General features: G+C 44.5%; 2 protein-coding genes across 2 annotated transcripts; both read right to left on the bottom strand.

Moving 5' to 3' along the window:
• Positions 1-1,513: 1,513 nt before the first annotated feature.
• LOC120674049 (2-oxoglutarate dehydrogenase, mitochondrial-like) lies at positions 1,514-9,823 on the bottom strand. The gene is made up of 9 exons (XM_039955131.1): positions 6,798-9,823; positions 4,197-5,705; positions 3,829-4,055; positions 3,317-3,649; positions 2,960-3,206; positions 2,723-2,851; positions 2,402-2,617; positions 2,198-2,321; positions 1,514-2,067 (listed from the first exon to the last, which is right to left on the bottom strand). The coding sequence occupies exons 1-9, from the start codon at positions 6,873-6,875 to the stop codon at positions 1,832-1,834; spliced, it is 3,099 nt and encodes a 1,032-aa protein (XP_039811065.1). The 5' UTR covers positions 6,876-9,823; the 3' UTR covers positions 1,514-1,831.
• A 918-nt stretch (positions 9,824-10,741) lies between these two features.
• Positions 10,742-12,254, bottom strand: LOC120674050. The gene is made up of 2 exons (XM_039955132.1): positions 12,040-12,254; positions 10,742-11,269 (listed from the first exon to the last, which is right to left on the bottom strand). Exons 1-2 carry the CDS (start codon positions 12,148-12,150, stop codon positions 10,883-10,885), a joined length of 498 nt encoding a protein of 165 aa, XP_039811066.1. The 5' UTR covers positions 12,151-12,254; the 3' UTR covers positions 10,742-10,882.
• Positions 12,255-12,742: the final 488 nt, after the last annotated feature.

The following is a 12,742-nucleotide window of genomic DNA, read 5'->3' as shown; positions in this document are numbered from 1 at the left end:
TATATTTAGATAATATTTTTATAACATATTTTTATTTATTGCAAAGCAATTTTTACCCTACCCAGCGCACCAGAGCTTTTTCGGGGTACAGCGTCATTTCCCTAGTGCCACATAGTCCAGAATGGTTTGATGCTAGCTAGGTGCTCAGAAAAATCAGTGTGCAGTAAAAGCCAGGATTGAGTTGAAATGAGCGGCTCTTTGTGGCCAATGGATCATATGGCTATTGGCCTATTGTTAGATGTTGTGGCTAAGTAGCAGCTGCTCCTATATGTGAAGGAGCTGGTCAGCTCGGAGAGCAACAACCACTTAAGTGCCACACAGCCATAGGAATGATAGCAGATACGATGTGGCTCCATCTATGTGCAGTGTGCTCCCTCTGTTCCAAAATGCAAGCAAACGATGGAGCTATTCCTGAAACATGTAAAATGCAAGCAAACGATGGAGCTATTCCTGAAACATGTAGCCGGGAGAAAAAAAGAAGAGACAAGAGGGCGATGGACAGTGTCATGAGTCCTTTGAGCAGGCAATTGTGACATTCTCATGTCCTTGTGACTGCAAGTTATGTTACCTATTATCCCTCTTTAGCACCTTGGTACTTTACTCTTATTTGAATTAGTATTCTGAGCTATCTGCTAAAATATTTAGTACTCCCTCCGTCCCACAGTAACTGCACGTATAGGTTCGAATGTGGCAACTACCCCTATACTGCCACCTGTTAGGGTTGGACAGACCATCAGTGGCAGCACATACTCCAGCAGATGTGTGGTCACCAACTCACCATGAGTGCCACGCCGCCGGTTCTGGCTTCAAGGTGGACCACAATCCGCAGCTAGTTGCCGCTGCCAGCTACTGCTTCCGTGTACAGATTAGGTCTGACACCCTATGTTGATGTTTATTTTGGGAAAAAATTTAAACCGCATGCGTGCAATTAATTTTGGACGGAGCGAGTAGCTACTAATGCTGATCACGACATATGTTTTGATAGAATCTACATTCTCCATATGTCGTATAAATATTGTTAAGATATTTGCATCAGCCATTATTATAAGTTTGTTATTCACAGAAAATTATCTAGTATTTCTTCAATTGCACAATACTTATATTTACATAAACAGTAAAATAAATCTGTTGATAGGGCGCGCAAAGCACGTTATGTTCTAGTGTGTATGAATACGGATGGATGACAGAGTAGTTTGTGTTTTCCTTTGTGACTTCATTTTTCTTTCGCCCTGCATGTACTGTACTTCTGTGTGATCGATCGAGTCCATCTTGCTCGATTTCGATCTGTTCTCTTGCTGAACAGAGGATTTCAGTGAAAGTGTAGTCTAAGAATTTGGTCAGTCTCCTGCATCATGTCAGATTTTGGCAGATGAATGATGAAACCGTTCCCAAAAGAGATTTGATAGATGATGGGTCGTTCAACTATTTGTCGCTCACATTTTGGACGCACCACACTTGCGGCCCTCCCACTTCCGCTATCGTTGCTAGTCACGCTGACTAGCATTCTGTTGTCTTTTTTTTTTTGTGAAAGGAACATTCTGCTGTTCCCCTTCTGCTAAAAAGTTCAGACTTCAGAGAATAACCTACAAGGTACAAGGGTCCAACCAAACTCGACGAGGTGCGTGACCATCGTAGTCTCCCTCCACATCACGATACCCTACGCCGTGATCTGAACTGTCACTGCCGCATGCTGTTGGGATCGCAGCCTCACGCGCTTTAACTTCATAGAAATAACCTCCAATCGGACCCTGATAAGGGACCGGAGGTTGCTCATGATGCCCTTGATGGTAAAGAAGGCCCCCTCAGACCTTCGGATCTGTTGAAGGCTCCCTCACCAGTTCTTGATCGGCTCTGGCTCCAACGCCTTCTTCAGCAGCTCCGACTGTTCTTGGACATGAACGGACGGGAACCCTGTGGCTGCAGATGCTGAAGGAGCCCTGCCTACATACTTTATGTCTTCAAAGGAGCCTCGCCCAAGGGCCCTCATAGCTGTGCGCAGCCGGGGAGAGACGTAGTTGTATGCACCCATGTTCATGGGCTCCTCTTGGCACCACACGATCTCCGCATCTAGGTATCACAAATATGATCGTCAGAGCACCTCTAAACATGCTAGGAAACCATGCATTATCAGGCACATGAATAATGAAACAATGGTGTAGAAGCAGAACATCTTATCGAGAAAAAAGAAGTTCCATACTTGGATATCGTTTTAGCTCTCTCTGGACAAGATCATATGGGAATGGGCAAAGCTGCTCGACTCTGCAGATCGCGATATCAGTACGGCCTGAGTTTTCATGCTCGTCACGAAGTTCATAGTACACCTGCAAATGCTCAACTGCTTCATGCTCCTCTGAATCGAAATTTCTTAAATCGTTTTGTTAAATGTAAGAGGGCCACTTACATTCCCAGAGCACAATATCAGACGATTAACACTTTCCTCAGTTGAATTATGATTGTTACAATCCTCTATCAGCCGTTTGAAGCGTGTTCCCTGGTTACGAGATCCTGGATGGCCTTCAACCTCATCGAACTCGGAGATATTGGACTTGCAGTCCTTGTGCCAGAGTAAGTTCTTAGGAGCCATGACAATCAGTGGCTTTCGGAACTCCCTGTGTATCTATATTTTCCCGGCAATAGGTATGCATAGATATATTAACACACATGCTAACATTAGGGAAGAAAAAAAAACCCACCATAGTCTGATAGTAGCATATGGACTGACCTGACGACGCAACACATGAAAATAATTTGCAGGAGTTGTCACATTAACGATTTGCCAATTACACTCCTGGATCTGCCTGTTGAGCGTTGGTTCCATCTCAGGTATAACGAAGGGATTGTCATCACACATCTGAATATCAAATTTGATAGATGTAAGCGCAAGTGTTCAGGATACAAACCTGACCTAAAGATTGGAGATCACATGAGCTCATGGGGTGATTAATTGTCTGATATTTACCTGGAGGAAGCGCTCCAAATGGGCCCCAGAGTGATCAGGGCCTTGGCCATCATAACCATGTGGCAGTAGAACAACAAGCCCAGTTTGGCGCAACCATCTTGCCTCCGCGCAGCTCAGAAATTGGTCAAAGATCACTTGCGCACAGTTGGCAAAGTCACCAAATTGAGCTTCCCAGAGAACCAGTGAGTTCGGATTCTCCATGGAGTAACCCATTTCAAACCCAAGAACAGCATATTCTGAAAGTAGACTGCAAAGCACACACATAATAACAATAAATTTTAACTTTTATAATTTATATGCTTATATACTGTAGTTGACAAAATATAAATCCGTAAGAAAATCCGTAAGCAAACTTACCTGTTGCTAACTGTAAACAGCCCCTCATTCTGATTCATCACAACATTGTCCAACGGGCAGTATCTCGCTCCAGTTTCTTGGTCATGTAGAATCGCATGCCTTTGGTTGAAATTCCCTCTCTCCACATCCTGCCCACTTAGCCTAACATGATTGCCTTCTTCTACTAGTGTCGCAAAGGCAGGCGCTTCTGCAAACGCCCAATCGATTTTCTCACCGGTTTCGATCATTGCGACACGCTGCTTCAGAAGCTTTTCCACTGCTCTATGGGGCTTGAAGTTCACAGGTAGTCTGGTAATCGCCCGTCCAACAAGTTTCAGTCTGTCCTGCTTAACCCTGCAGCAGGGGAAGGCGTTCCATGGTGTCAGATGAAAATCGCTAAAATGTATAGAAATACTAAAAATGTGCTAGCCTTGGTAAGCAGGGATCCTCTAGTAATCTACATGAACGGAGCACAATTGCTAACAGCAATTGAATTTCTCTAAGAACAAAAAGGGAGAAATGTTGTATGTTACCCTGTATCAAATACATGAGATATCTGCTCGGGTGGCTTGAAGCCAGTCCAAGAAGCCGAGAGCCAGTCTCTCTTGCTGACAACAAAATCTTTGCTCTTTGCAAACTCTTCATCTAAGGATATGTTCACTTTGTCATGGACCTTTTGTACATCTTCATTTGAAACTTCGCCTGCCCCTAGGAGTTTTTGTTCATACAGGTTCAATGAACTGGGATGGTTCTTAATCACCTGTCACATCATGCATGAACACTGCTAATCAGCAGTGGAGTAATATTAAAATAGCATCAGCATTATCAAATTTACGTGGAAATGCACAAAGATATGCTAAAAATATGTGTGACTACTGATTAGCAGAAGCAGTAGAATCACCTGGTACATTTCTGGCAGCGTCAAGGTGGGATCGTCAAGTTCGTTGTGCCCGAATCGGCGGTAGCAGACCAGATCAACCACCACATCCGAATGGAACGTCTGACGCCACTCAGCTGCAAGTTTGCACACGCGGACTACCGCCTCCACATCGTCGCCATTGACGTGGAATACCGGGGCGCCGAGGGCCCTGGCGACGTCGGTGCAGTACCGGGACGACCTGCCGGCGCTCCGATCGGCCGTGGCGGCGACCCGGTTGTTCAGAACGACGTGGACGGTCCCTCCGGTGGTGTAGTTCTTGAGGGCGCTCAGGTTGAGCGTCTCGTAAACCACTCCCTGGCCGGTGAAGGCACCGTCACCGTGGACGAGGACGCTCATGGTCCTCGTCCTGCCGACATCGCCGGAGAAGAACTGCTTCTCGCGCGTCTTGCCCATGACGACGGGGTCGATGGCCTCGAGGTGGCAGGGACCTGCGACCAATGACAGGTGAACATTCTTGCCACCATGAGTAGGCCTGTCGCAGGAGACGCCCCGCTGGAAGTAGAGTTCGCCGGTGCCGGTGAAGATCGGGTCCTTGCCGTCAGCAACTTGGACAGGCCTCGGCCCGACGGTGAGCTCGCTGATTATCTGCGATATGGACCTGCCGAGGACGTTGGCCATGAGGTTGAGCCTACCCCTGTGCGACGTCCCTATGACGATGTTCTCGACGCCGAGTTCGGCTGCCCTGTCGAACAATGCCTCCACGCCAGGGATAAGCGTCTCGCTGCCGGCGATGCCGTATCGCTTGGAAGCAGGGCACCTGGCGGCGAGGAAGCTCTCGAAGAGCGTGGCCCGGGTGAGGCTCTCGAGCACGACGAGGCGACGGTTCTTGTCGTTGTCGTCGTGGGGCTTGCCGGTCTCGATCCTGTCCCTGAGCCACTGGCACTTGTCCCTGTCCGGGATGTGCATGTATTCATAACCGACGCTGCCGCAATAGGCCTGCCGGAGCTTCCGGAGGATTTCGCGGAGAGTGACGACCGGGTTGTAGTCAGAAAGTAAGCCCGACATCGTCGAGAAACCGAAGAAGAACTTCCTGTCGAGGTCGGCCTCCGTGAAGTGGTAGAGGCTGAGGTCGATGTCATCCGGGACGTCGAGGCCGAGTGGGTCGAGCTTGGCCATGGTGTGGCCGTGGATCTGGAAATCGGCGACCAGGTGGAGTAGCTGCATTGTCTCTTGCAAGGTTTGGCTTGCGGCGACGGCGGAGGTGGAGGCTTTTGCTTCCAAGCTGCCGAAGAAGTTGCTCCATAATTCAGCAACGGAGGAGGGATCGGCCTGCCAGGCATGCCAGAGCTCCTCAATGTCATAGGCGACGTCGCTGGCGCTGTGGAGGACACTGTGGGGGTGGGAAGGGTGACGTTGATGCCACAGTGGGTGGTTGCCGGACTTGGGATGGAACCGGTAGCCGCATCGACTTGTACCCAGTTGCACCTGATGATGGATAGTTGCCTCGCGACACCTTACCCCATGCAAAAACTGGGTAGCAAAGAAATATTAGTCAGCTTGATCACCGATAATGGTAGCCGCTGAATCTATTATGTTTTCCAAAAAAGACTAGTCACCCTTCCATTGTGAAAATAACCTAAAGTAAACGGGGTGGTAATGGGTATAAAATTTAGTCTAAATAATTTAAAAACAAATCTCTTATTTTATACTATTTTGATCTAAAAATACATAAGTGTCGAGTTGGATTGTGAGGTGAGCGCTAGTGTCATAATCCATTACCAACCCCTACTAAACCTTTTATAAAAAAAATATCCCAAGGCACACTTATCATGTGTAGTATTGTATATAAATAATAATATAATGATAATAGAAATTGTAATTTAGAATTTTATATTAATATAATTTTATAATTTATTACAATTCTATAATTTAATTTCAGATTTAGGGGTTAATTAACTTTTAATAATGATATAATCGAATAATTTATATACTAATTTAGGGGCTGTTATGCATTATTGTTTTAATGGCATAGGTGGGTAATTTACAAGAAAATTAGAGGGTTACTTTAGATTTTTTTATAATGGCAGATGTGGGTATGCACACATGAATGTGTGGTGCAAAATAGAATCTATTGCAACTATATTATGATAAATATATATTTTATAGTATGTGTTGGAATATTTAATAGATGTGAGAGTGTGAGATAGATAATTATAGTTATTAGTTATATGATTTATTTTTAGAATAACTCTAATTAGCCCCTACGGGAGCACGGGTTGATAGGCTAGTCATTGCTAATATAGAATATACTAATATAAGGTGTATATGCATATTTTGTGTCGCTTTACACATATACGTGATGCAATGAGAATATTGATTTCTGTGGTAGACGCATATATATCGAACTAAACGAAGAACCGAACGTTCACTTAAAAATGTAGCACTTGTCAAACATATAAAGGTGCGATGAAAATAGAAAAATAGTAAGAATGTGAACGAAAAAGTGTATATAGTAATTGCTATGTGCAATACAACACAACTAGCTAGATAGAGTGAGCAAGGTAATTAAGCAAGTTTAATTATTAGCTATATGCCTTGTTTTTCGAGATATAGTGGACTTACATGTTTTGGATGTGCGGCTTGGCGAATCAACAGGAGGCTACACAATGGTGGCGAACCTCTGAAAGTGTAGGGATACATGTGTGCCCCTCTCCTTGGCGACTTGGTTGAATCGTCCAAGTCTAGCTAGCTAGGAGAAAGCGCTGGGCACTTATTAGTGAGCTAGGAGAAAGCTAGGAGCTGCTCCAAGTTAATTCGTAGTGGTAACTTTGCTCGTATCGTGTTCTATATATACAGGGCGGTGGCTTGTTAACTTGACGCTAGCTGTATGAAGAGCATAATTAAGTGCACCTGTCACCATGGTTTTTTATACCTAGCTAGCTGGAGCTCATATTGTTTAGTATTTGGTAATAACATGCATAACCAGAATATTATATGCATGACACAGACCCACAGGCAGGCTCTGTCTGTCGTTCCTAGAACTAAATCAGAATACGTGATACGTCACACGATACAGGTAGTAGCAAGATATGCACAACCATCCTAATCCATAAGTACTTAACCGGATATTGATAGAGACTTAACATAGTTGTTGGTCAAGCGCTAATGGCTAGGGAAATGGTTCCTCTGACATCTGTCCCTTGATCTTGGGTCCCACATATCAGTATCTAGATCGGATGATAGGGAAGACGTCGGCTAATAGCTATCTACTAGTTTTTTTTTTTTGCGGGTGAATCTGTTTTTTAGTTCTTTCATTAACATTAAGTCACTTCAATAAATGTAAGGATATTTTTTTGAACAGAGCATCAATAGGGTTGGTAATTTTGTTGGGTGATGTAGCAGGTGATTAGATCAGCCAGTCACATGGCATCACCGTGGTAAGTGGCAACCAATCAGCCAGTCCTACGTCATGTTTTTGACACATTGTGTGGACAGTACTGTGTTGTACTCATATGCATGATTCAGCGCGCCATTAATCAAATGCTAGTTTGAACAGAATATCTCACTATTAACACATTTGATGCCTAATTTGTGCTAAGTGACAGCCGACAGGCCAGGCAGACCCAGTCCTATATACGGCGAGGGCTCGCAGCGGACGACGCGCTGCCCGTTCACGTGCGGGCTAGTGGGCCGCACGACAGCTATACGCACGGTGTGTCCGTGCAATCCACTTTCACCTTCCCTTTTCTATTTTCATCTTCAACTTTTTTGTTTCTTTTATTTTCTTTTTTCTTGAAATGTTGTGTCAAAACATCTATTTCCAATCTTTTGCTTGAACTTTTTTGGCTCCCAAATTTTTTCTTGTACAAAAATTTTGCAGCATGGTATTTGTTTCCAAAATTTATCAATCTCAAAATACTCTAATCCAAATGTTTACGGAATCTATCTATTCAGAGTTTTTTCTTCATTATTTTTTCTCAAAGTTTTGTTCAAAATTGTTTGTATAAGTTTGGTATACGATAGATTGTTTTACTAGAGCGAGCGGGGAGCGAGACGAGGTGATGTGAGAGGTTCTTGGACTCCGGGAACGGTGGAGTCTGGGCACATGCTCCAAAGATGGAAAAGAAATTGGCCGGACGGATGATAGGAATGCAAAGAAAACATACTCCTGCGGATCTAATTTCACTGGCGACTGCAATATGTTTGGACAGAGGCACGGGACTTTAGGACCAAAAGAATAAGTTATCCTGCTGAATATCTTACAGAGGCACGGGACTTTAGGACCAAAACAACAAAGCACGGGGCTTGGATGAGCGTAAGCAACGTTTCAAAGACCAAGTGGACGGCAAAAGGAAGCATGTAGGGACGCGGCCGGTTGGACTTTTACTTCACGGGGCATTGATGCTGCACGGGTTACAAGGTATGAGTTTTGATAAGATTGTGTCGGACGTTTCGGAAGTATGTGGTTTGGCAACATGTACTTGCGGCCTAGGGGTTCACAGCATGCTATTTCCAGCGCAGTAAAATGTACCGTCGACTCTCGAATTTGGTTCCTAGTATCATCTAGGTAAACTTTCAAATTGCACATCCAGTTCTCAAACTTGCTAATTGTGTCACGTAAAGTTCTAATCACCATTTTTAAATTATGAACAGAAGTATTTTTGTTGATGTGGATGTGGTCTCAAATTTTATTTTTGAATTTTACGCTCAACTCTTATTTCATTTTTAAAATTTTCTCCAAATTTATTTCAAACTTTATGTCCCAAAATGTTTTCCAATGTTTCCTCCACAATTATCTTTTCTATTTTCTTATCTTTTTACAAATTTTGTCATATGATTTTCATTTACATGTAATTTTGTATACGGATCTTTTGTATTTTGTACAAGTAATTTTTTATAATTTGCTATATATTTTATATATAATTTTATACGTGAATAAATTATACAACTTTCGGTTTAGATTAAGATCTGTAATTGGATCTCAGTGATACGATTAAAAATTTAAGGACTTGAATGTGTACTTTGAAAGTTAGGTTGTGTTTAGTTTGTGATTTTTTTTGTATTTGGGTACTGTAGCACTTTAATTGTTATTTGGCAATTAATGTCCAATCATGGACTAATTAGGCTTAAAAGGTTCATCTCGTCATTAACAGTTGAACTGTATAATTAATTATTTTTTCCAACTGCATTTAATACTTCATGCATGTGTCCGAAGATTCAATGTAATTGGTACTGTAGAAAAAAATTTGGGAACTATGAGCCAAGTTACCCTTTCCATCGAGAGCTGGTCACAGCGTCCTCCATCCATGCCCATTAGACCAGTCCCAACCCATAGTGTCTATAGATAATGTCTATACTACCACATAAACAAGACACTATGTTTAGAAACTACATCCCTCAATGCATAGTTTCTTCATATGAGTCAATGATTAATACTTACTCAATTATTCTCTTTTCTATCAACCAATCATACTCCCTCCGTATCTAAAAAGAACGCCGTTCTAGCCGTTGCTGCGATTGCGAAAAGAACGACGTTTTACCCACGCATGTGTGATTTTGGACGCTAATGCCCTTCCTTAATTGCAGCCGTCCGCGTTTCCCGTCCTCGCCTCGGTTCCCGTCCATCCGCCGCGCGCGCGTCCGCAGCGTTTCCCATCTGCTCCCATTCAAAACGCCCCCCTAGCACCTACTCGAGTCAGTCACAACACGAGCCAAGCTGCTACTCGATCTCCAAGGAGTTCATGCATGACGGCGTCGACGCAAGAGACGCAGGTGCTGGTCTCGCCGGACTCGGAGGAGCTGCTCGTCGCGCCGGACTCGGAAGAGCTCGTCGCGCCGGAGCTGCTCGCGAGCTACTCGTCCTCCTCCGACGAGGCAGCCGCTGCGGCCAAGGGAAGAGCACCGGCAAGCCGGCCATGGAGTTCACGCCGGAGTCGGAGCTCAACGCGCCGGACGAGCACCATGCAGCGAAAGATCAAAAAAAAGGGACCCCCAGCAGTACCATGCAAAAGTATGAGCCCAACAGGAGTCGATCACGCGACCTCTTGCGTTGAGGCTCCTTGCGCTAACCAATTTGAAGCCGGATTTGCTTGTGGTCTAGGTGTTCCCGCAACCCTATTTAATAGGGGTAAACAGGGAAAACTCTACCCTGTCCTAAACGGCTTTCTTTTCAGATACGGAAGGAGTATTTGTTGTTTACTTATCATGAGGACACTACTTATTCTCAATGCAAAATTTGGTAGTGTCTAGTGCATAGGTTCTTGTATAGAAACTGGGTATTGCATGAGACCCAGTTTCTTCGTCTCTTCACTCTCTCTCATTTAATATAGTGTCACATAAGCTAACCATCCTAGGTGGCAGTGTAATTAAAGCTATGAAAACCATCCTAGTTGGAGGGTTGGTGATGGCCTTACCGCCCGACGGGGTTGAGTGTAACCGAACTGGACATCAGACTAGGGTGGACGCTCATCGCTCAGCATATGCTGATCTACTGCCTCTTCAGGTGTGGATCGATGGATTCCCCTTGTGTGCAGAGCCGGACATGAATATATACGCGCAAATGCTGCCATGCACATAAATCGATTGAGGGGGCAGACGCTCCCCGCAGTTTGCGTGTTCTTCGATGCGGCGACACATGTTTCCTGCAGTGCTAACTTTTGAAAGTAGACGCGCGCTGATGAGCAGAAAAGATTAACGGAGTGGGTAGATTAGAGCCAGGTGAATGAAGACAATTCGCTAGAACATATCCCGGGGGATCTATCGAACGGTAGTGAGTACGGTGTGCACGTATCGCCGTCTGCAGGAAAGTTGCTCTGCATCAAGGAAGCCTCGACCGCCGCAGGAGGGATCAGCAGGTTCGCCGGAGGCGGCATCTCCTTGCCGGTGGATCCCTTCTTCTCCTTTGGGCCCAACGCCTTCTCCCGGAGCTTCTCCAGCTTCTCCATGGCTTTCTTCTTGTTCTCCAGCCTGGAAGTTCTAGCTTCAGCAGGGCTAGCCACCAGGAATGCAGCCAAGATGGCAGATGACATGAATGACAAGGTATCTCTGCGTGTTACGTGGTTTCTGAGCCTTGTTCGTCCTTGGGCACTAGTGGACTGCGTTCAGCAAAGGGAGAACAATACTGAGATATCAAACTTTAGCACGAGATTTAACTGTTAAGTACGCATGTGCAACTTCAGTTTGAGTACTCATTAGGATCTTAATCTACATGTTGTGCGGTTATGCTATCAAGGAAACTCATTGGCATTGGCACTTAGCCTAACATCTAAGCTTGGATCTACCAGTTCACTGTAGGAATCTACATGTAGCTTGTTCAAGTGGATGGGTAAAGCAGGGCACATGGAGAGAGTAAATCAGCCCGTGCTTGCCCAGACTTAGCCCAACGGCTGCATCCACAAGCGAAAGCTGCTGCTTGCCTGAATCTGCTGCTCCGCTCATATTTTACCATGCTACTGCCTACTAGTGATTTCAAATTTCCTGATTGAGAGAGTACAGAGGGATGAAATCGACGATGAAAAAAAAATCAGGCCTTGCTTCCTGACAATAGCCTCGTCGACCCGCGACTCAAAACCACCGTGGCTCCATCAATCAGACCGCAAAAATTCAGCTGAAACTTCCGAATCACCAGCAGCCCATCCCAGGCATGCAAAGCAGATCTAACTCTGAAAGATCTTACGGTTCATGAACTTGATCCCCGAATCTATCAAGATGTCTCTGCTCGTGCTAAGCGAGCTCAAGATCTCAGAGGGGATTTGTTTTTCATTGTACGATTATTCAGGAGAGCGCAAATATATAGCTCCATCCTCCATGGGGGAATCATTGTCGGAGATTTGAGTAATTATCAGTCAACGAAAGAAGTCCGTACCTGGTTGTATCTGCAGCTCAAGGCGGCCATCCGCGGCCTTGTGCTGGCGCAGCCTTTTCTCGCCGGAAGGAGAGGAGGGAGTGAGGGCACCTGCAGAGACGCCATGGCCATGGCCGTTGCTAGAATGCTAGATGGGAGCTGGTAGCAGTGCCGTAGAAGAGGTGCTTCGTAGCTTTCCTGACCCTTCTGATTAGTTCCGCTCCTGGACAAAAGGTGGGAGTGTGGGACAAAATGCCACGCAAGTGGGGCCGCAAGCAAGGACTCGTTGGAGCCCCCGGAACCTCAAGCTTAGTTGGTGAAAAAATTTGAATTTTGGTACTCTAACACATTTTATTATTACTTAATAAATAATATCTAATTATATACTAACTAATCTATCAACTCGTGCTCCTGCACGGGCTAATTAGAATTAATATAAAAATGAAATCAATAATTATAGTTATCTATCTCACACTCTTTTTCATCTATTAAACATTCTAACACATACACTAAAATATATATTTATTATTATATAATTAAAATAGATTTTATTTTGCATCACACCTCCATAGGCATTCAATGTATATTTAGTCAAGCTATTTGTTTGTGAATTGGTATTCTTATCTCTTCTATCATACATGAATATATGGTGACATATATCGTGGGTATTATTTTTATATGAATAATAATATAAATAATAAATTAATAATGCTAGAAATAGTAG

This window comes from Panicum virgatum, chromosome 5N, assembly GCF_016808335.1.
Source record: "Panicum virgatum strain AP13 chromosome 5N, P.virgatum_v5, whole genome shotgun sequence".
Lineage (NCBI taxonomy): Eukaryota > Viridiplantae > Streptophyta > Magnoliopsida > Poales > Poaceae > Panicum > Panicum virgatum.
This window is presented reverse-complemented; position numbering and strand designations above follow the sequence as displayed.